This window comes from Balaenoptera ricei, chromosome 18 (assembly GCF_028023285.1).
Source record: "Balaenoptera ricei isolate mBalRic1 chromosome 18, mBalRic1.hap2, whole genome shotgun sequence".
Taxonomy (NCBI): Eukaryota; Metazoa; Chordata; class Mammalia; order Artiodactyla; family Balaenopteridae; genus Balaenoptera; species Balaenoptera ricei.
In genome coordinates, this window is record NC_082656.1 from 8,866,739 (window position 1) to 8,890,637 (window position 23,899).

The following is a 23,899-nucleotide window of genomic DNA, read 5'->3' on the forward strand; positions in this document are numbered from 1 at the left end:
GAATTTTCAGTGCGGGTAAAATACCTCGGGAGAAATAACCGGGGCTCGTTCATTTATATGGTCACCCAACAAACACTGAAAGATTAGGGTAGAAAAAGTGGGTGAGGCATATCATAGGGAAACATAGTTCATTTAGGACCAGAAAGTGGGATCCACAAAAGAAAGCCCAGAAAAGGAGTGCCCAAAAAAGTGAAAGAAGCCTAAGAAGATGCATCTTCCCAGGGCAGGGGTGGCCCAAGATGGCAGCCTGTGCAGGGACCCTGACGGAAGAATGAGAGGTTAGCAGTTAGGAGCGCATGGGAAGCCCGCTTTGAGAAAGCCTTTTGCTGCAGTGGCTATTCATTGCCATGTAGAATACATTTTCATATTGCTGGATTAATGTTCAATAGTTTAAGAGACTTACTTTCACAGCCAAGTTATAGTGGCTGGTCATGATTGGCAACGTTTAAATTAAGAAACATTATACCAGGACACAGTCATGGTACCAGTAATGAGTTCCCTATCTGTGATCTGTGCAGAGCACCCTGAGAGTGAAGGGCATGGTGAGCTCCCCATTTTAACTCCAAGTGACTTTCCTCTGTTATCAAAGTTTACAGATATTCTTTTAAAATATAAAGGCCAAGGCATTTTATTTTGGATTTTCCAATGAAACAACAGCTCACCTGTGATGTGTGTGGACCTGAGTAGATGGTGATCAAATACAGCTCACATATCAAGTTAACCCATTTTAAAAAGTGAAAAACACCTCTCCGAAATAACCCTCACCTGAGGGAGTACGTAACCCTTACCTGGTACAGTATGTACTAATGACAGTCACTAGATACATTTACAGAGAGATGAAAAGTCTTGCTTGAGTAAAGTAACAGCTGAATCTTTATTATTTCACATACCTTCCAGCTACATATGCTTCTTGCCTATTTTCTCTGCCCCTTGGCCTTTAGACCTTTGCTTATATCTAATGGTGGCGTAAACATGCAGTAAATTAAATGATACAGTTGTACACTGCACGATGTGCTTCTATTTGAAGGATTGCTCCAACTTTGTTTCTTAAAACAGTCTCATAGAATAAGTGGAAGTTACTTCCTCTTTGCTTAGGAAAGTGTGATTTACTCCCCAAAGGGGCTTGTGCCGGAACAACCAGGATTAGAATCCAGCCCCTTCTTTTCACAGGTGCGTTGTCTTTCTGCGCTTTGGTGGTGTTTAAATAACCATACGGGAGACGGCAGAGAGTGCAGTCTAGTGACTGCCTGGCGGTGTCGCAGAATCCCGAGGAGGAAAGCGCTGCCGGCAGAACCTGAGACATGTTGTCATGTGCTCAGGAGACTTCAAGGGCAATGATTGCAGAAAGGCCATTGGCGGGTCGTGGGTTTGTCCTTTCTGATCTTCCATAGAATAAAGTGTTGGTACTGTAGCAAGAGTAGAAATCAGGTCTCAGGCATGAAGAAGTGAGGCAGGAGGAGGAAGCATCGCCAGTCCGTGGCTGATTGAGCCGTCGGCCAGAAGAGGGACCCGTCAGTGGGTCAGAGAGGGGAGAGCGGAATCAGAGAGGGCTGGGTGCGTTTACGGAAATGCGAGAAATCCGAGAGCTGCATGAAATACGAGAGCTTAATGCCGTGCCTTTCTGCCAAGGGTTGTATCCATTCTTCTTTTTTTTTTAATAAACTGGCTTATAACAGTATATGTTTCCTGTGTTCAATATTATAATTCTACTTCTGTATTCACTACACCATGCTCACCACCAAAGTTTAGTTTCCATCTGTCGCCATACAGCTAACTCCCTGGACCCATTTCACCCTCCCCGTTGCCTCTTCAGTATCTATGTGTTCATTTTTGTTTGGTTTGGTTGGCTCATTTATTTGTGTGTGTGTGTGTGTGTGTGTGTGTTCGTTCTTCACTTACATTTGGACTCAACACCTTTTTCAGGATGCTGGAGTCTCCTGAGAGCCAGACTTGTAGATGAGTCAGGACTTACAATTATTGGTTTTTCTTCAACAGATTGATTGTGGTTCCAGAATAGTTACTTTCTCGGTGTCCTTTCCCATTTGCTTTAGAGCCAGGTGTGCATGCAGCAAACTCGGGGAGCCCAGTGCTGCTGCCTTTCTCTTAAGGAGCTGATGTAGGACAGGCGTTGCTCAGAGGTCTCTACAGTAAGCATCTGGAAGGCACTGTGTTTACATCTGCTGGGGCCAGAAAAGTTGGCTTATTTTGGGAATACAGACTAAGCAGAAAGGTTCTAATGGAGGCCTTGGTAGCTTGTGCTTGGGTAAGAGATAGGTGGGTCTTAATTTTTTCCCACTACGGTTGTCCAGGGTATCCACGGGGCATTGTTTCCAGGGCCTCTGACCTACATGGATGCCAAAATCCACAGATGCTCAAGTCCCTCCTATAAAACGGTGTAGCATTTGCATATAACCCACACACATCCTCCCATATACTTTAAATCATCTCTAGACTACCTATAATACCTATTACAATGTAAATGATATGTAAATAGTTACAGATACAATGTAATGGTGTGTAAGTCATTGCCAGAGAGCGGCAAATTCAAGTTTTTCTTTTTGGAACTTGTGGCATTTTAATTTTCTGAATATTTTTGATTTGTGATCGGTTGAATCTGCGGATACAGAGGGCTGACTCTGTACCTAAAAGCAACATTTATCAGCTCTGATAACATCTGTCATCAACTTCTGTCATTCGTTCCGTCATTAACTTAGCCTGTGATCTTATCAAAGTCAAAATAGTTTGTGTCTGTGCTTCAGTTTCAATATTTGGAAATGGAAGAGGGAAAAAAGAAACAGACACTTTTGAAGGTCTGTTATATGTCCCACACTTCAGAGTTTCTCCTTTAGTCTCCATAAAAGCCCAGTGAGGGAAGTATTCTTAAGTCCTGTTTTACAGCTGAAAACAGAGCTTCAAAGAAACAGCAGCATGGCCAAGCTCATACAGCCAATAAAGGGCAGAGTTGTAACTTGAACCCCAAACCCGCCGGATCTTCCCAGTACGCTGATGAAATTATGAAAATGTGGCTTTTGGAGATCAGGCTTCAGATATGCTGTTCTGAGAACATTAAGTTGCAGCTATTTGCAATTCAGTGTGACCTATTCTTTACTTTACTCTAAATTCCAGATAATTTGCTCATACATTCTAAGTAACTTCTTTTGGGATTTTCTTCTAGATGGTATATGTTTATGTCCTTTTGTGGCACCTTAGTTTCTTAATGTGTTAAAAATGCTATCTATAAACAGGAAACACATGGTAAAATAAATCTATTATAAATCTATAATAGAACTAAAATAACTTTTTATCATCTTGGGTAGTAATATTTTCCTGCAAAAGGAGGCAGGTGAAATTCTAGTGCTTTAACATTGATTCTAATGCTTCAATTCAATGAAAATCTATTTAAAATATATAAGTGAAAAATATAAGCAATTAAGAGAGTAAAAACAAATTAGGTAGCATTGGATTCACATTAGTGTTATTCAGTGTTTCTTATTCTCCAGTGGAACAGTGAGTTCCATAAAATGGACCAAGATGGTAAAATCAAATAATGAAGATCTTTTCCTAATTTGCAAGAAAAACATATTTAACATATAGGTTTTTATAATAAATTATTCTTAAGCCTGCAGTGTCTATCATCACTCATCGAATACTGTAAGCTAGCAATAGTATGAAATGTGATCGAGTAAAAAAAAAAAAATGCCTCTGAATTGCTATAATAGATCAGTACACAGAGAAGTACCCTGCCCCCAGGTGCTTGGCTACCTGAACTAGTTTGAGAAATTAAGCCATCAGTGAAGTTACTTTAAAATTTTTCGTTAAATGCACCACTCATGACAAGTCAGCCTTATTACTGTAAAATATGGAACGACTCCACTGAGTAATTATTCAAATATTTATGTGTGAAGTTTCCTTCTTTGCATTCAGCCAGTATAATAAAATGCTTATGAAAAATTAATGTCTTAGATACAGCATAATGGACAGTTTCTTTTAGCCTATTTATATATAAAACGCCAAAATAAACGTTAAGAAAACATTTGCAAAGTACATTTAGTATTCCCCTCTGTCACCCCTCCAAAAGAAAACACCAGCATGAAATAGTTCTGTGATTCTGTGCACTTCGTCTCCTCAAGCTGCACAGTACCTAGCTCATCTGTGATGGAAGAATATGATCATTTAAATGCAACAAGAACATCTTTGTAAATGGGCCTCTCCTTGCACAACAGCACAGAGCTAGAATTCATCTCACCATTGGCTCTGCTTCCCATAAATGAAGGAGCTGAGTAACCAAGAAGCCAGCTAGACCTTCCTCCCTTCCTGAGCTTTGAGGGCCAGGTCTTTGCAAATTCCACCCTTCCTTCCTGAAAGTCTGAACTCAAAAGGGCAGTAACAGAGAGATGGAAAAAACACACACATCCACCCCCTGCTGACCTTTCATCTCTTCTAAGATGGTCTCAGTGTATTTGCCATGGAAAGCATGCCCAATAGATATAATACCAAGAATGGCTTCAGGATGACTTTTTAACGGGTAGAAAAAAATGATTACAGCTGAGGTTTGAAGAACACTCCTGACGTTCTCTATGGAGAATGTGGGTTACACCTAAGTGAAGTAGCTGAATGCTCTGTTAGAGAATGCTCTGCCCAGAGAGGTTTATAGGAGTCAAACACAGGTTTATATCACCTTTATGGGTCTGAAGTAAATAAAGGAGCTTGTAAATGTTCCACAGAAATTTTTTTTAATTTTTATTTTATATTGGAGTATAGTTGATTAACAATGTATTAGTTTCAGGTGTACAGCAAAGTAATTCAGTTATACATATGCATGTATCTATTCAAATATTTTTCAAATTCTTTTCCCATTTAGGTTATTATAGAATATTGGGAACTCTACTCAATATTCTGTAATGTTTTTTAAATAAACATTTTATTTTAGAATAGTTTTGAATTTACGGAAAAGTTGCAAAGATAGTACAGACAGTTGTCATATACCCCATACCCAGTTTTTCCTATTAACATCTTACATTACCAGGGTACATTTGTCATAACTAAGAAACCAATATCAGTACATTATTATGAACTAAATTCTATACTTCATTTGTATTTCATTTGTTTTTCCCTGATATCTGTCTTCCGTTCCAGGATACCATTGAGGATGCCACAGTACATTTAGTCATCATGTCTCCTTAAGTCTCATCCAGACTTGCACAAGTATTTTTAAATTGCTGAAATATAATCGTAGTGGCTTTGGGATTGTATTACCTATTCAGTAATTAAGACAGAATTAACCCTTGGTCAGGGACTCTGAATTCTGATCCCCTTTCCCATGTGGGAGGAACCCTCTTTGTTTCCCAATTCAAAATATTCTAGATGATGACAACTTGAAGAAATATCCTTTCTGGTGCTGGGGTAACTTTAGAGAGAACTAGGAAATTACCCCCTTGGCACACCATAGTCGGCTTTCCTCCAAAAATTTACTGCTGTTATAGCCAAAGGAAGAGCAGGAAAATTTGTTGTGCCTGTGGATGTTACAGCCTGGCGGGGAGGGCTCTTTTTTTAAAGAAAATAATTAGATATTTTAAAATTACAGAACCCTATAACGGTGACTAGGTTCACCAGGCAGGCTAAATGCAATAGCCTGTTTATTTTTTTTTAACTTAACCCATAACTAAAGATAATGCACAATTTTGTATTATGTACCTAAAACCATAATTATAAGAGAGAGAGCATGAAATAAGCTATCAAGAAATAGAATCTGAGAAAGAAAGCAATCATTGCTTTGCTCAATCTTAGGGCTTGTTTTAAAGGTGACAGTGGAAAGTCCTGTTGACATGAAGCACTTGCGCTTTCATTGCTCTAGTTTCCTGCTTTTGTAAAAGGAAGTTAAGCCTAGGCTGCTTAACTACAGAAATATTTTAAGTTAACTAACGTTTTCCGTTTCTTCTGCCACCTCCCCAGCTCAGGCTCTGAGCCCTGCACTCCTGGAACTGTTGCAGTAATAACCTCATTAGATTCAAGCATGTGTTGTGTATTCTCTTAACTGCCTCTGTTTGCAAACCACTTCGGTCCAGCCTACACGTCACTGCTAGATTAAACCTCCCCAAACATCATTTTTATGGACTGAGTATCCTACTCAGAAATCTTTAGGGGCTTCTCATTTTCTAGAGAAGAAAACTGAAGTTGTTTAGACCGTCATTAAGTACCTTTTATGATTTAGTTCCAACTTAAAATTTTCAACATTATTTCCCTCCACTCTGGTGAACCAAAGTCCCTACATCAGTCAGATATTTCTTCTTTCAGTTCCTTCAAAACCTTCATTAATCACATAATCATTATCAACAAACAGTTATTTTACAGCTTCATGATGGTAGGATTTCCTGCTTAGGCTCCTTACTTAGTTTCTTTCTTGACTCTCATTTCAAACTTCTACCCTTTCTTTTAAAAAGGCCCAGGTAAAATCCTACTTTCATTTTTTTAAAACTCCCACTTACCCTCTCCCTCTGGTGATCTCTCTCCTGACATCTCTCCTGATTGTAATATGTACTCTTAATATGTTGGTATATTTCCTCCTGATCTTATTTTCTATATATGCATACTTATATGGGTCTCTATCAAATTGGGATCATACCAATTAAATGATTTTTCACTCTTTTTTCGCTTAACATATCATGAACATTTTCATAGCATTAAATATTTTTGAAATGAGATTTTTAATGGTTTCATAGATAATCTACATCAAATTCCACATTGGATTCAGGCATTTACCTATAGCAGGACATTTGTTTCCATTTTTTTGCTATAATAAGTAATGCTGTCCTGAACATTCTTACTCATCTCTAATTATGTACTTGAGATAAATTCCTGTCTCATCAGTGCTGGGTGTTATGATTTGCCTATACTGTTTGTTAATTAAATAATTAAAACCTATCTCACTGTACTTTGACACATTCTGGTTATAAGACCTTTATCAGAGACGTGTTCTGCAAATATTTTCTCCCAGTCTGTGGCTGGTCCTTTCATCACTTAACAGCATCCTTCTAAAAGCTTAAACTTTTAATTTGATGATTTTCAAAATATCGAATTTTCATGGAATTTGCTTTTGGTTTGATCCCTAAGAAATCCTCACCTACCCCAAAGTCACAAGGATTTTCCCCTATGTTTTCTTCAGAAGTTTTATAGTTTTAGGTGTTATACTTAGGTCTATGACCCATTCTGAGTTCATTTTTGCATGTATTATAATATGAGATATTGACTGAAGTTCAGTTGAGGAGTGATACTTAATAAAAGATCAGGAATCTTTCCAAAATAAGGAAAGTAGAATAACTCATCTATCAAAGGTATGTTTGTTGTTTAAAGAGGGGAGATGTTTGCCTTTGATGTAATAAAGAGTAAATTACTGCTACTGATTCATTGAGTCTAATTTGGGGCACACCTCAGATTAGTTTATGAATGATTATTGGCAGAAAACCATACATTGCATTACCACTTAGGTTATTTGTTTGGGGGATAGAATTGCTTATTTCACCTAAGCCATTAAGGTAATCATATTAATTAATGTATTTATTTATATAACAAGCATTTTTGAGGACCTAAGAGGTACCAGTCACTGTACTTCTTAGATGCTGTGGGAAAATAATTTCTTTGCAGTCCATGAATAACCTGTATGCAATTAACATCTGATTTCTAGAATGAAAGGGAGTCAAAGTAATTATCTTTCTTAAACCACAAAGTTATTATATTAGGAACATCTGTCAACAGTAAGAAACGGGTTCTTGGGAATGTACTACTAAAGATTATTAAGAAGAGGACCGTGATAAATAAGAAAATTTTGTAGTGACTATGGTTTGAAGTTATTTGTGAAATAAAAAGTTTCTCAGTAATTGGCAGTGCCACCAAAGCTTTTTAATCGCCTGCTTTTCTCTGTAGGTCATCAGTTCAATGAGCTCCCTTTCTGAGTACTGCCTGCCTTCCATTCTACGTACATTATTTGACTGGTATAAAAGGCAAAATGGCATTGAGGATGAATCACATGAATACAGACCAAGAACCAGCAATAAATCCAAAAGGTACGCTTCTCTATGTAAGGATTATGAGGATTATAGTTTTTTCTGTCTTTCTTTCTCTTTCTTTCTTTTTCTTTCTTTCCTTTCTTTCTCTTTTCTTTCCTTTCTTTCTTTCTTTTACTTTCTTTTTCTTTCTTTCTCTTTCTTTCTCTTTCTTTCCTTTCTTTCTCTTTCTTTCCTTTCTCTTTCTTTCTTTTCTTCTCTTTTCTTTTCTTTTCTTTCTTGAAACAAATCAAAGTGGGAGTTGGGTGGCTTCTAGATCTTCCTGCCTCTTTACACATGAGCACCACCTTGTCTAGCAGGTGGCACATTTGGAGTATTTGTCACTGCCAGCTGTCACAGGTTGAAAATTCTTACATGGCCTTATTTTGACAGTGGTGGGGGCAGGGTGTCAAGGACCCTAGGTAACCTTCTTGCCTGCTTCTCTCCTGGGCCCTCTCTCCTCCAGTCTGCACCTGAAGGCAGAAAGCCTGCAGCAGGCCCTGCCCGACATTGCGTAGATATTTGGATCTGCGTTCGTAACCTTGAGTGCCCAGGGTACTGTAGTGCAAAGGACGCTGGGTTGGACCTTAGAGGTAGTCATGGAGCTGCCACTAATTAGCCATGTGACTTTGGCCAGCTCCCCAACAGCTGCCCAGCTCCCAGCCTTTTCGTGAGCAAAGGGGGAAGTCAGATCACCCCATCTCTAACTTCCCTTCTAGCTGAGAATTTTGTTTATTGGATTTGAAAAGTGGAACTTGCTGCTACATGAGTTCTTCAGCCATAAAACTTAAGATTCTCGTTCTGTCCAATGAATGTAAGTCCCCCAGAATTTTAGGTAAATATGTATAATTTCATATGTTTGAAATCAACCTATTATAGCAAGGTAGCAAATATAAGAAAGTTTAATACATTTACCTTTCTTTAAAAAAAACAAGAGATTTTTCAAAGCACTTAGATTTCTCCACATGGTTTATACATTTTTTAATGCTTTTAAAGACAATATAACTGAAATTAATCACTCAGAAAATCAGATATTAACTACTACTTGTGAGTGATTTATCCCTCTCATTTTTCTTGACACTCCTAGTAAAAAATATGTAAACTTCTCTTGAAATTGAAGACCTGTTATTTTACCAAATTATATTTCATCTGAACTTGTAATTTCATTTTGTAATATGCTTGAGTTTATTCAAGATTCATTTACTTATCATTTTGTTTGGGGGAGAAATTAATAACTTTTGCATATTGAATAATTATTTTAGTTGAAGAAGAATTTTTTTAAATGGAGGTATAATTCACATACCATAAACTGCGTCCTCTTAAAGTGTGTTATTCAGTGTTTTTAGTATATTCACAAGGTTGTGCAGCCATCGCCACTGCCTAATTCAAGAGTATTTTTATCGCCCCAAAAAGAAACCCCGTACCAATTGGCAATCTCTCATAAATATTTTTAATGTATCAAATTTAAAGGTAAAATTTCAATCCTGTGTCTGAAAATGGTTCAGCCTGTATGATTAATAAATTAATGGTGTCATTTTAGTATTTCCCCCTATTTCATGTTAGCTTATGAATAGATACTAAAACTTTCTAGGGGTGGAGAGTGGGGCAGTTTTAGTGAGCTGAATTAAGTGAGTTTTAGTTTTGTCCTGTTTTGTCAGAATTTAGTTACTAAAACTAGATTTTTCATGAATTGATTTCTTTATGGATTGAAAAGAATAGCTCTTTAGGTTGTATTACTGATTATTTCCAGGAGATCAGTCATTGCCGAGATCAAACAGAGAATCGGGACAGTGAAATTCAACTCAATTGCATTTTAGTTAGCACTTGAAAGTTTAAAATAAGAGAGAGAGAATGTGTGTTTGGGACAAAGCCAAAAGAATGAGGGTCTCTAGAGCATGATGTAGCTAATAATAGGGGTTTCTCTTAATAGAAACAAGAAAAGAGGAACTTAAGGAAGAAGCATAAGCAACTGAAAACAGTCAAATGTGATGGATGTGTATTTGGGTTATGATTTCTAAGATTAGTATAGTATCAACATTTTGACTGCCAAATAAATTTGTCAGATGCCTCTGGCTCCTGGCAGTTGGACCTCAAACTAGCAATAAAGCTGAATTCATTATTGGAAAGATATATGTCTTCCTTTTATTTGAAAGCATAAATTGGCTTATTAAATAAAACAGAATCAGGAGTTTAAAATTTTGTTTCTACCAAGATTTTTTTGCTACTTTTTCAAGTTCCTCTGGCCCCTTTTGGAGACCCCTTACTATAGCCCTCTTCTCTCTACTGCTGCTGGCCATCTTTGAGAGTTTTCCCTCCCTGTGGTCTTCAGACTTCCTGTTTCTCTTCTCCATGATGTAATTTCTGGGTCAGACTTGTGGACGCCCTCTTTTTAATGCAGCTCCATATGTTTTCCTCTCCTCCCTTCATCTGGCAGCAGCACTTTCTAGTTCTAGTGGGTCTTGAAGGGCTCCAGATGGATGGTTTGGTCCATTGCTCTTTCTCCTGGCAGGACTGTTTGTAAATGATCCTGAATGAATGAGTTCCTGCCCGGTCCATACATTTCCCCTTGAAAGTTAAAGCCGCAGCTTCCCTTGTTGACCTGCTCTGTCACCTACCAGGCTTAACTGGACTTGCTCAAGGAGGCAGAGCTCCTCCAGAGTTCTTTTTTATATCTTTTATATGCTTTCCTCTCATTCCCTCTTGACTGAAGAGAAAAGCATTCCATATTTAAAATAGTCTTGATTTATTTTGAAAATATCTGCCTGACAAATCCAAATTCTGTCATCCTTTCTCATTGCTTTTATTTAATATGCAAGTACTGAGCAGTTGTATGTTTGGGAGACTCTACTAAATACACGTTTTTCTCTTAATACTCAAGCAAACCTTACTATAATTACTATTATTATTTCCATTTTGTAGATGGAAAAATTACTGGTAAGTAGAAGAGGCGTAATTTTCACCCAGGACTGTTCTACACCAAAACCAACACTCTTTTTTTTTTTAATTTATTTTTTTATACAGCAGGTTCTTATTAGTCATCAATTTTATACACACCAGTGTATACATGTCAATCCCAATCGCCCAATTCATCACACCGCCACCCCAAAACCAACACTCTTAACCACTATTCTGTGCTAAGGAACTTTGCAGTCACTTCAGTTGCTCAATTCCAAATTAGTCCTCAGTACATTAGAGAAGCAGGAAATATGAAGGGAAGGGGGTATGAACTCACATTTCTGTCCTCCTGACGGTGATAATTCTGCTCCCTCACTTTGGAATGAGTTCAAATGGCTCCACTTTGTCCCTCCTACCTCTTCTTCCATCTGCTTTTTAATCTGTCTCTCTTCCACCACCCCCTCACATCTTCTTTCTTCCTCTCATAAATCTCAAGTGGCAAAAGGTCAAGAGGAAAGGGACGGGGGGAAAGAAACGAAACGTAATGCTGATCCTTTCTCCTCCCACTGCAGTCCTGATTCCATAGGTAATCATATTATTTCTTTCTGTTGTTTAACTCTTTTCACAAGATCCTCTCAGGGTCTACCTCTGGCACCGGGGCCCTGTATCATGTTTGTTTCCATTTTACAGATGATAGTATTCCTGTGCTGAAAGGTACCTTAGAAAAGTCCACAAGATGAAATTGTAGACTCACAGATAGCTACCCAAGTTGACATGGTTGGATATTTAAAACCTGAAGTCAAATATTCAAATCCGGTGTTTGTCCACTGCATCAGACTGATCATAGGAATAACTTCAGTGTGTATTTACCACTGCAGTTTCTTCATAACAAAATTGGTTTGCAGTCCACTGGGGATGAGTCCTAGATTTTTGGGTGAATTACATCACTCTGAGGATATTTTCAGTGCTCATTTAATGTGAATATTTTAAATTTTACAGTGATGAACAGCAGCGAGATTATTTAATGGAAAGACGGGACCTCGCCATTGATTTTATTTTTTCTTTAGTATTAATAGAAGTTTTGAAACAGGTATGTCATTAATTTAATGTTACTTTAGATAAGATTTATTTATCTAAAAACTACTTATGTTTTTAAGGTCAAGTTTATTAAATTGTTCTTGAATTTCAAATACTATGTCATATGAATTATATTTATTGATTGTTAAAGGCCATATATAGTTCATTGTAAGTACTCTTACTAATTTGATCTTTAATATTCCCTTCCAAGTTAAGAGCCATCTTTTTTTTTTTTTCCAGATTCCACTTCATCCTGTAATAGACAGTTTAATACATGATGTTATTAACTTGGCTTTCAAGCACTTTAAGTACAAAGAAGGGTAAAGTAATTTGTCATCTTCGAATTTGAAGAAGTTGGGTGCTTACAACTAAATCAAGTTTGCTCTTTTCAGATGACCTGGGGGTATTCCTAACTTGTCTAATTGTATGTTATTTAGGTACCTTGGTCCTAACACTGCCAATATGCACATTGTGGCAGACCTGTATGCAGAAGTGATTGGAGTGTTGGCACAAGCTAAGTAAGTGAACCTCAGAATCCTTCACCATAAGAACATGAGTGCCTCTTCTGTGCCAACCCAGCCCTACTCTCAGGAAGGGGGAGGGTGTGAGCTTACCAGAAACTAGGGTTTATTTATGCTGTGTGTGCCCTGTCTCTGAACCTCACAAGAAGCTCCCCAGGGCAAGTACCAAGTCTTTTTCCAATTTGTTTTCTCCTTTAGCTTTTTCACTTGGCAATTGATCCAGATCCTACCAAGGGTCCATGAGTTTCAGACTATTGCATCCGAGAAAGAAATGAACTAACCAAAGTACTTTTCTTCCTGCTTAATTTTCCAAAGAAGTTTATCAGTTTTAAAAGTTTTGTTTTCTATATTCCATGAGTGGGTGGTTATGATATAGCATCCATGAGTGGGAAAATTCCATTCTAGAATGTCCCTTTACTATAGACCTTACTTAATTCAGCTGAGCTAAAAATGTCCAAGACACTGTCATGGAAACAAGTCAGAAAATTCTCATTGCTAAATATATCTGGCCCCATAACACTACTTAGCAGGCTAGAACAAAGTGGTATTAGACTATTAGCAATAATATACTTCTTCCAAAAGTGATGTCACACCCTATTCACCCATCTTCATCTTATTCAACCCTGAGGCAAATCGGGCAAGATCCTGAATTTCTAGGTTAGGCAAAGTGAGCCAGAGACATAATGTGAATCCAAGCCAAGAGGCCAGCTTGGAGCAACAGTGATGCCCTGATCTTTGTGAAATTGCAACCCTCAGAGAGATTTGTATCTTCAAGAGATGGAATTTCCTAACTTAGCAGTGTGGAAACACTCAATTTATCACAAAACAAAATTTTTAAAAAGTACTTACTCAGCACCTTTAGCTAGCCAAAACATAGTCAAGAACTCAGGAAACAGACCCCAAAACTCCTTGAGGTGACTTATTTAATCTAACCCTGTTTGTCTATTCATCTTGACTACCTATTTTTTTTCTAACACATAAAACATCAGTACTAGATGAAAGAGACTTAGATACACTGACGCCCTGAGAAATATCAAGCTCAAAAACTGACAGCAACAGAGAGGAAAGAGAAACTGGCCAAAGCATACATGAGAACTAAACATTAGAGTTACCTGGACCATTTTGCATGAGAATATATATTGTACTTTTATTATAGCCCATTGTAATAATTGTAGTTCATGAAAAAAAAAGTGTAATGCGTTTTGGAGAGATTTCCATTGCAATTAAATAATAAGAGTATTGGCTTTTTGAAGGAATAAGCTGCAGTTATCTGGCAAATTAACTCATGTGTCTCTACCTCATTCCTAGAAAAGATCAGAAAAATGAGTTGTTAATATGTATTTTGGCTGCTTTGTCAAACCCTGGAAATCTCATCATATTCCTTTGTAATTACCCCAGCCTAACTCTGTTATACAATCATTTGGAAAGTTTAATATGCCAGAAATGACTTCTTGTGTTTTTCTTAGTTTTGTGAAATGTACATAACAATATCGGTTACTATAGAATGACTTGCCTTAGCTACACCGATTTTCAGTTGGTTGAGAATGAATTGAGAGACAACGTCATAATTAAAGCAACATTCTAAGGTTGTAAGAATTTCCGTATTAGGTCTGATTGATGATCCACTGAGCCAGTGTTTTCTTGACAACAGGGACTTTTTTAAATTTTCATGTCAGTATTTGTCTCAATTCTGCAATAGTAGGCTATAACAAATGCCTCAATTTGGATAATGCTCTATTATTTTTTAGTCACAAGAAAACGCTTTCACCAGTGGCTTCTTGCAGTAATTGCAGTAATATATAGTAATCCCATTGATAAATTCTTAACCAGCCAGTATAGAGTTAACCTTTATTGATAGACAGTACAGTCTTAAACTGGTGTCATACTACAAATTATCACATTACATTCTTCTCATAAGTACACCAGGACCATTACTTTATTGTCGCCTTAGAAAATTATTGCTTCCTTTGTTCTCAGTGGGGGAAAAAAAGGATGTATGCCTATTTGGTATAGGATGGTTATCTTTTTTTAAAAATAAACTTGAGTAATGTAACAATTCTAATTTTAGATTTTATATCTAGATCACAGTGGTAATGCACATAAAATATCTTCTTCATTATGACTTTAGATATTAATATTTAGTTTGGTCTTTAAGTTTTAGCAGAATCACTATTTTTAATCTTACTAGTGATAATGTGCTCAATTCCTGTCATTAAGGGAAATTTTTTTTTTTTTTTGCTATTAAGTGATATTCACCCAGGGTCTTGACTTTTTCAAAGTCAATTAAGTTAAAATTAGATTTTTTAAGGTAAGTTTTTTGGATTAAAATCTGACATATTCATTTAAATAGTGATGATTGCTTATAAGATTCATTCCAAAACTGCTCTCTCTTTATGTGATATAATTTCAATATATATATTCTTATACTCTCACTTTAATAATATATACTATACATTTTAAAGCAGAAGACTGAGTAATCGTTTAGTTACTGTATTTACTAAAGAATACTAAACACTCTAGGCGTGCTCATTGAAAAGAAATTTATTTTTCCCTAAAATTATTTTAAGAGAAAATAGATTTTAAGTGCAAATAGATTTTTGGATTATTTTTATTTTAAAATAACATGTTTATGTCATGTGGGACTTTTTAAAGTAAAAGATAGCTATATTTATTTTTAAATGAGAAATAAATGGACTTTTAGCCACTAACTTGTGAGAATACTGAAATGGTGAGGTGTACAAATACCCTGCCTTTTCCTCCCTCTCCTTGTTTTAGTCACGAATTAGAAAAGGAAAACACACTTTCTAAGTATCATGTGATGTTTAAAACAATATAACTCTAACCTGTAAAGTTACTTTTTTCTTTTAAAGTCTCACATTTCAAAATTAAAACGATAGATTTTTTTTTTTTTTTAGTGTTTGGAAATAATTTGAAATAAAATATAATTTTAAAAAATCTAGTTTTTATAGATTTTATAAATTTTTATAATCTTGATTGAAAGTGTCACTTCCGTCGCTTTGCTATACCACTTCTGCTTCCCGTCCTTCATCTGTCTCTGCCTAAAACCTCTGTTCACCCTTTACCCTAACATAAATCACCTCTGAAATCTTTGATTATCCAGCTGGAAAGAGGCCCTTCATTCTCCAGTGCCCCCGGAGCCTCTTCAGGTGTATTATTCACATAAAGGACAGTGTGAAATATGAGAAAGTGATCTGGCCTGGGGCATTTAACCTCCCTGAAGGACCAGAGAGATCCAGGCAAAGTCCCAGGCCCATGCTAACATACCTCATAAATAATAATACTGGTTATTATTAAAATTATTACTATTATTCACATGGCTCATGGTCAGTGCTACATTGTCTTATCTTTCCAGTTAAACTGTATACTGTTCTAAATAGACAGGGACTGCATTTCACAGCTCATGACTGTCTAAGGCAGCTACAAAATAGTGGAAATTCCTGGAATTCACATCAGAAGATCACAAAGTCTCATCTTTTTCACTTTGACCTTCCAATCTGTTTCTTCATTCATAAAATGGAAACACATTCACTACCTATTTTCTGCTCCATTGCCTTCTTAAAATCTTTTTTTTTTGTATGCAGCAAACGTAAAGAAAAATCCATAAGTTGTTTAGAAAATACAAACAATTTTAACAAATTGTTGCCAAATGAACACCATGTAACCTCCTGCATTCCAGCCGAGAACGAGAAAATTGCCAGCTCTCATGAAGCCCGTAAACAGCCAACTTGCCAATCATACACCTGTTGCACTGCCTTTTGGTGACACCATATCTGTATGTTTACCACCTCCCTTATATGTCCTAAAATTTCTGCTTTGAGGTGTCAAGAGTTGCGATTCCAAACTTCTGGGATTCTATTAATTGGCCTTTAACTTTTATAGTCGTAATTACCCTCTGTGATCATGCCTTGCTCCTAATTGATCCTTTGCAGAAACTCAGGCTGATAGTTTCAGGAAACAAAATACAATGAGTCTTAGAATGCTTTCCTTGTTTTTCCTTTTTTTAACCAATAGTCAAACCAGCCATCTCAGAAATAGTTTGGATAACTTGTTTGTATGTGTTCCTTTACCCTTAGGCACTTTGACAATCTGCTACTTTCCATCCTCTTAGGATCGATTCTCTTTTTAAACTTTTTATGATAATGTTGTTGTTGTAATTAATGTTATTAATTATTAATATTATTTTACTTTCAAACAATATAAATACCTTAAGTTCCTTGGGGACTGTGTCTTTTTATTTGTAAAATCCCATACATGATTAGAGAGCTTATTCATCTTCTAGAGATGATTTGAATTTTCCCATTACTAGATTTTCCTTCAACCTGAAAATATTTTTTTCAATAATCATTAACTTAAAACTATAAAAGAAGCAACAACAGAAAACTGTGGAAATGGATGTAGGAATATTACTTGGCGTTATTTGCTGTCATTGTCAGAAATACCTGGCCTCCTACATTATTGCTCGTCTTCTCACAGTTGGATACTTCAGGCCCTTGGGATCTGTAAGTACCTGGGAAACTGCTAAACCTGAGGAAATGGAGCTTTTCATCATGCTCAGTTTAAGAGCTGAACCATTTTGAGAGGCTCTAAATAACCTTGGATCTTCTCCCTAGCCTGAAGGAGACGTTGAGCATCTGATAGAATAAGAGAAGAAAGGAGAAGATGGGACTCTTTACTAAATCCTCAATATCAAAACCTTTACAAGATGACAGCCATTGTACTTCAGCTGATTCGAAGGTCCCCGCCACTGTGCCCTGTCACTCTTAGATGCTGGGGACCCGCATTACAGTTACTCTCCTACCCATCATTTGATAAATCACTCACGTTCTCTTCCTAGATTCCCTGCTGTAAAGAAGAAATTTATGGCAGAGCTCAAAGAATTACGGCACAAAGAGCAGAGCCCATATGTTGTTCAAAGCATTATCAGCTTGATAATGGGGATGAAGTTCTTTCGAATTAAGATGTATCCGGTGGAGGACTTCGAGGCCTCTCTCCAGTTTATGCAGGTACTGTCTTGGGCAAGAGAACTAAGGGGCTGTCAGCTTGAAGCGTCTGCCTTCCTCAGAGTGACTGACCTGGACTCTGAGAACCCATTCACTCGCCCATATGGAAAAAATCCTACGCATTTTCCTCAATAATTCATAAAGGGCTTCATAACCAAGTAATAGAGTTTCAGGCACTTAATTTCATTTTTAAACTCATGTCACCTTTGGAGTAGGGTGTACAGTGGAATCTTATTTGTAGACTTTTTTTTTTCCTCGTTTTTACCCATTGGCTGCATATTGTTCTGTCAATAAAATATAGCTGATTTTTTACTTTTTGAGATCGATAGCATTGAGTTGGCGATGTTAACATTTCCAGGCATCAGAACTTTAAGTAATGATATCTTTTTTATTCATACTATAAAAAGGAATCCATTTTTAAAATCTCAACTAAACCACACAGGTTTAGGTGTCTGTGACACAGTGTTCACCATTATGTACTAAAAAAGAGAATTATTGCTAATGAGGATTTCCCAGAATACACAGCTCTATTAGTTTTTCTGTGTGTGTTTTGCTTTGTCGTGTTTTGTTTTTTTGGCCACGAGGCAGGCATGTGGGATCTTAGTTCCCCGACCAGGCATCCAACTTGCGCCCCCTGCATTGGAAGCGCAGTCTTAACCACTGGAATGCCAAGGAAGTCCGCACAGCTCTATTAGATCTTATAAAACTTTAGTATCGGAAGGGATTTTTTTTCTAATGCTACTGTGAATTAGATTTAGTGAGGATCTTAATAAAGAGTTTAGATAGAGGGGTTATGAGTGTAGGTTGTACCACTTCATACCCACTAGGATGGCTGTGAGCAAAAAGACAGACAACAGCAAGTTATCTGTTGGTGAGGATGCAGAGAAATTGGAACCCTCATACACTGCTGGTGGGAATGTAAAATAGCACAGCAGCTTCTGAAACAGTTTGGCAGTTCCTCAAATGTTTAAATCTAGAATTACTATATAATCCAGTAATTCCAATTCTAGGTATAAAGCCAAGAGAAGTGAAAATATATGTCCACACAAAAACGTGAATGCAAACGTTCATAGGAGCATTATTCATAATAGCAAATGTCCAGGATAGGCAAATCCGTAGAGACAGAAAGTAGATTAGTTGTGTAGGGCTGGAGGAGGAGCTGTGGATACAGTGGTTAGGGATGCCTGCTAACAGGTACAAAGTTTCTTTCTGGGATAATGAAAAGGTTCTAAATTTGATTGTGGTGAAAGATGTACAATTGTGAATATACTAAAAGCTATCAAGTTGTATACTTTATAAGGGTGAATTGCAGGGTATGTGAACTGTATCTCAAAAAAGTAGTTAAAAAAAAAAAAAAGAATATAGGCCCTGTATCAGATTTCTTGGGTTTGAATTCAAGCTTCAGCACTTACCAGCTCTGTGACCTTGGACAAGTCACACTTAACCCCTCCCAGCTTCACTTACCTTGTCTGCAGAGTGGTAATAATGACACTAACTTTGGAAGGTGGTTCTGAGCATTCTTGGCACGTGGTAAAGGACTCCCTAAATGCTAACTATTTTTATTTCTCTCTCATGCTAATGATTTGTGTATCTATGTACTTGAATTAAGATTTGAGACAGTATTTACATATGTATGCAAAATAATGTAGGAAAAGGGCCACAATTCTGGGGACCATAAAGCTCCATTCTGTACTGGGAAACTCTCAAAGACTTCCCATGCTGGCAGTGCCTGTCTTGGACTGATGTCTTAGTATGATATTGATGTACTGTGAACCTGAGCAACTGTTGTTGGTGACAGTCCCAATGTGGACTGAAAACAAGAGGTAATAGCTGATACAGATATCAAAGTGTCATCACAAATACATGCAGCCTTGGACCTTTCCATGAAAACAACATCTAAAAAAGACCACAGTAAGTTACTACCCAAAAGGCCAGGAAGGGGAAAGGGGCTGGCAGAATTCTGGACAGGCCAACTCTTCTAATATATTATTCCCTGGGCAACCAAAAATACCCTTTTGTAGACAGGAGTCCACAAGCAGAGACATCCTTGCTTAAGAAACTATTCCAAAGGTTTCTTGTCTGAGGTGGGGAAGGGAAGCATTCCAGACTTGCTCATGAAACTATCTGAATAATAAATGCCTAAAATGTCAGGGCCCAACAAGTAAACGGCTCTGTGCCTGGGGCTGTCAGGGCCTAAAATAAGGTTAATGTCTTCTGCCTCTCTTCCCGTGGTTACCTTCTCTGGGGATCTGTGCTTGTGGGTTAATCAAGGCCCCAGGGCCCCCCACACAGTAGGTAGTCAATAGAAACTTCTTGCAAATGAGTCACTGAATGAACCAACCAGTAAGTCAGTGGATGAATGTCTGCTTGCTGGTTATAGATGCTTTGTCCTTTCAGCAAAGGACAAAGTGATTTTCAGTGATTTGGGGATAGAAGTTAGGGGGAGAGTGAGAAAACCAGCCTTGTAAAATGTCATTGTAAGATATTGTGAACTTAAATATAAATGCTTGAATTAAGTGATTTTTTTAATAGATTATGGAATATGCTGTGTTATTGGGTGTGATTAAATTAAGATCTGTTTGCTTAAATTTGCTTACATACATTTTCTGTGCACATTTCAATCTTTCTCCCTCCCTTTACTCTGTTTCTACTTCTTAGGAATGTGCACATTACTTCCTCGAGGTCAAAGACAAAGATATCAAGCATGCCTTGGCTGGGCTTTTTGTTGAAATTCTTGTCCCAGTTGCTGCTGTGAGTTACATTTTCATTTTTAAGAACTTCTTCAAATTGGATTAGAGAAGCAACAATTTCATTAATATAATATAAACATGCATCTCTATTTCAGGCTGTTAAAAATGAAGTAAATGTTCCCTGCCTCAGAAACTTTGTTGAAAGCCTATATGATACCACGCTGGAACTTTCTTCTCGAAAGAAGCATTCCTTGGTTAGTAACTCTGAGAAAATTCAAAAGACAAAACTGCAGAGACTAAAATTCCTAGGCTGAAATCTATTTGAGAGTCATAAGGGTTCCACAGATGGGAGAATTACCTACAGCTTCCTCAAAGAGAGGTAGCATTTCAAATTTTGGAACTTCCACCTATTATTGACCATGACTGAATCATGGTAACATAAGGGGATTAGACCATGTCACCTCAAGGACCCTTCTAGTCCTAAAGATTCTGCTGTTTATTTTCAAGATGGGTTTAACTTAATTTTTATTTTAATTTCTGAGTATTTTTTCAATCTGAAGGCTAAAGTTTATAACAACAGTTTCTTTTCTCAATCCCCAGGAATCTTCACTGGGTAATTCCCATCCTGATATTCAGAATCAAAATAGAACCAGGCAGGAAAGGGAGTTGGGACACAGATAGTTGGCCATTGGAAAGATTCTCTGAAGGCTGAGAAAACAGTTTTGGGGAATGCTTTTGTACTGAAGAGCAGCATAGAAAAGTCTTTTAAATTACCACAACTTTTTTCCTCCATGGTAAATAAAGCTCTGGTTTATGAATCAGCAGGTGGTAGACCAGCTGTAATTGTGATAGTATGGAGGAAGCAGGTTGCTTAGGTAGCTGGTTTCTGGCATTGTTTATGCTAATCTTTAAAGTATGAACATTACCACCATTATTTGAGCAAATACTCAGTTGCCTTGCGGGCAGTGGTGACAGATTTGCTCATTTGTCTGCATTCTGTGGTCGTTGTGACTGCTTGTATTTTTGTTTTTAAATTACTGGCTGGAATTAGAGTTGCACTCAATGGCAGTAATAGTTCAAAGTCAGTTTAAAACTAAGTTAACAACAACAACAACAACAACAAAATAAGTGTATGGATTGTTAAGCACTGAATCTCATCGTGGCAATAGATTTTTGCTAATTCAAGTTAATGGATGAGCGAGTTATATTTTTGTTTAAATCTTCACTAGCCCTGATTTTGGGGAGCGCCATAATCTGGTTCGGCAAAATGGTGGTGGGTTCTGCGTGTATATTGTTTGGGTGGCCACCCACAAGCTTTTCTGACTTCTCCAGTTGCTGCGGGAAATCTGCCCAGTTAGGCAGGAAAAGCACAGTGGCACCTCTGTTTTTTCGCTCGTGAGCAGATTCCTCCTGCGGTTAAATTTGTCTGGGTGGAGTTTACCAATGCAGTAACATTTCTTTTAGGAATCTTCCTTAATTACAGGAAGATTGCATGCAAAGGAAAACACATACACCTACCTCTAAGACAGGGACAAACTGGTAGATGTTTATGAGCAAAAAAGCCACTAACATTTTCAAGATCAGTGTGCCTTTCTGCTTTTTCTCCTGAGGATTGAGAGTGATCTACGATAGTTTGTTTTTAAAATTTATGAGTGAAGACTAAATCAGTGAATCAGATTTCCACTTACGATCCATGAAACTCACTCTCTACCCTCTACATAACTCTAGAGTATTCCATCCCCATCGTCCTCAGAAAGCATTTGCAAAATATCCACCTCTGCACGGCACTTGTTGGGCCTGGGTGTGTTACAAAGTGTCCTGTTTATTCTGGCCCACACAGCACACAGGGGGAGATGTATGGGTGGTGGTTCCAGAGAGCGTGTGTTACCTGGTTGGTTGAAATAGACATCATCCTGTGACCTCATCTTCTTTCTCCTCAGGCCTTGTACCCGCTAGTGACCTGTCTGCTCTGCGTCAGCCAGAAGCAGCTATTCCTGAACAGGTGGCACGTTTTCCTCAACAACTGCTTATCCAACCTTAAAGTTAGTATTTGTCGGCTCAGAAAAGTCTTTTATAAAAATATGTATGAGTCCGAGGCTGGTATGTGTGTTTCTGAGAGTGACTCCTGATGTCTGCAGGGGAAATGATCCTGTACTATTTTGGAATAATGAAAAAAATATTAAGAAGAGTTTTCCTTATTAAATATAGTCAGTTTTAGAAGGCGACTGGGGTTAAGAGAAATCATGTCAAATTGAGGGGGGGAAATCTTTTCTTTTAAAAATTTTTTAAATTTTAATTTTCTTATTGAAGTAGAGTCAATTTACAATGTTGTAAAATCTCGTCTGAGAAGGATCACTTTAGGAGCTTTTTTTTTTTTTTTTTTAATATTTATTTGGCTGTACCGGGTCTTAGTTGCAGCACGTGGGATCTAGTTCCCTGATCGGGGAGTGAACCCGGGCCCCCTGCATTGGGAGTGTGGAGTTTTAGCCACTGGACCGCCAGGGAGGTCCTTAAGAAGGATCATTTTAAAGGTAGAATTAAATGTCCCTCTATATGCATCTATGGTCACACTCATTCTAAATGATTAAAAAAAGGGAGGCCACACTTCACTGGCAGAAGCTCACCTAAACCTCCTGCAGCCTTTCTCTAACCTCCTCCAGGCTAGGGAAATATTTGGGGGGGGAAACGTTCCATTCTGTGGGAGGATTGACCTAGTAGCAGAGAACACTTATTTCCTGTCCCTGTTATTTGTGATTGTTTGAAGATGTTCTGTTAAAGCCAAGTGCCAGTCAGTCCTAAGCATTCACTGAACAACAGCTGTTCAGATGCTGGGTGACGTGAGGAACCAAGTCATGGTGCCTGAAACCGAGGAACCTACAGTTAAAACAACTGCAATGGTTAGCTTTAAAATTGGCTTTATAACTTTTAATGTTGTGAACATATTTTAAGTTTTAGTGACCTATTGATAAAAGACAACTAAATGAACACTGTTTCTAATATGTGCAAATAGCACATATTTTTCACAGTTCTCAGTTGTATCCAAAGAGTTGAATTCCTTTTACAAGGTTAATACTTGCTTCTTTAGAATTTTTGAAATGCACTTAGTTATAAAATGCTGTATGTGCTTATACATATTGCCTTGTCTTTTTTGTTCTAAGACCCTTTAATTTGGTGAAATGGTCAAGATTAATTATATTATTTTGGCATTTACCATATAATGACACAATAGTCTGCATTGGGGCTGTTTTAAGCACCAGCTATGTACTGGCTCTAAAAGCTGACTGTGAAATCCAAGATTAGAATCGTTTATTTTCTTCAAATTGGCAGGGAAATATAATAGCAGTGGATATAGAATTAGCTTTTAAGAATTCTGGAAAACACAATGTTTTTCAGGGTATCAGCTATTATATAATGGCCACTTTCAGATGTTTGATTCAGGGATTTATCCATCTGTCAAACGCCTCCAACACGTAACCCAATGTCATTTTTTTGTTATATTGGTCCATTTTTAAGTTATTCAGCTATTCCATTTAAATATTTTTTCTTCTACATTTTACACAAAGAGGAAAAGTTCATTTTGTTCAAAACGAAACAAAAAGAGAAATGATTAAGAATGTTCATTTTTCTGTATATATTATGCTAAATGTGTTTGTGAT

At 37.3% G+C, this 23,899-nt stretch overlaps 1 protein-coding gene across 7 annotated transcripts in view; it reads left to right on the forward strand.

Moving 5' to 3' along the window:
* FRY (FRY microtubule binding protein) overlaps positions 1 to 23,899 on the forward strand; it is a 330,932-nt gene that overhangs the window by 156,847 nt on the left and 150,186 nt on the right. For all 7 annotated transcript variants that reach the window (XM_059903257.1, XM_059903259.1, XM_059903260.1 and 4 more), the window contains 8 exons: positions 7,921 to 8,060; positions 11,934 to 12,024; positions 12,252 to 12,331; positions 12,449 to 12,529; positions 17,388 to 17,556; positions 20,212 to 20,304; positions 20,399 to 20,497; positions 22,184 to 22,285. In XM_059903257.1, coding sequence (XP_059759240.1) covers positions 7,921 to 8,060; positions 11,934 to 12,024; positions 12,252 to 12,331; positions 12,449 to 12,529; positions 17,388 to 17,556; positions 20,212 to 20,304; positions 20,399 to 20,497; positions 22,184 to 22,285 — 855 coding nt within the window. The remainder of the gene's footprint in view (positions 1 to 7,920; positions 8,061 to 11,933; positions 12,025 to 12,251; positions 12,332 to 12,448; positions 12,530 to 17,387; positions 17,557 to 20,211; positions 20,305 to 20,398; positions 20,498 to 22,183; positions 22,286 to 23,899) is intronic.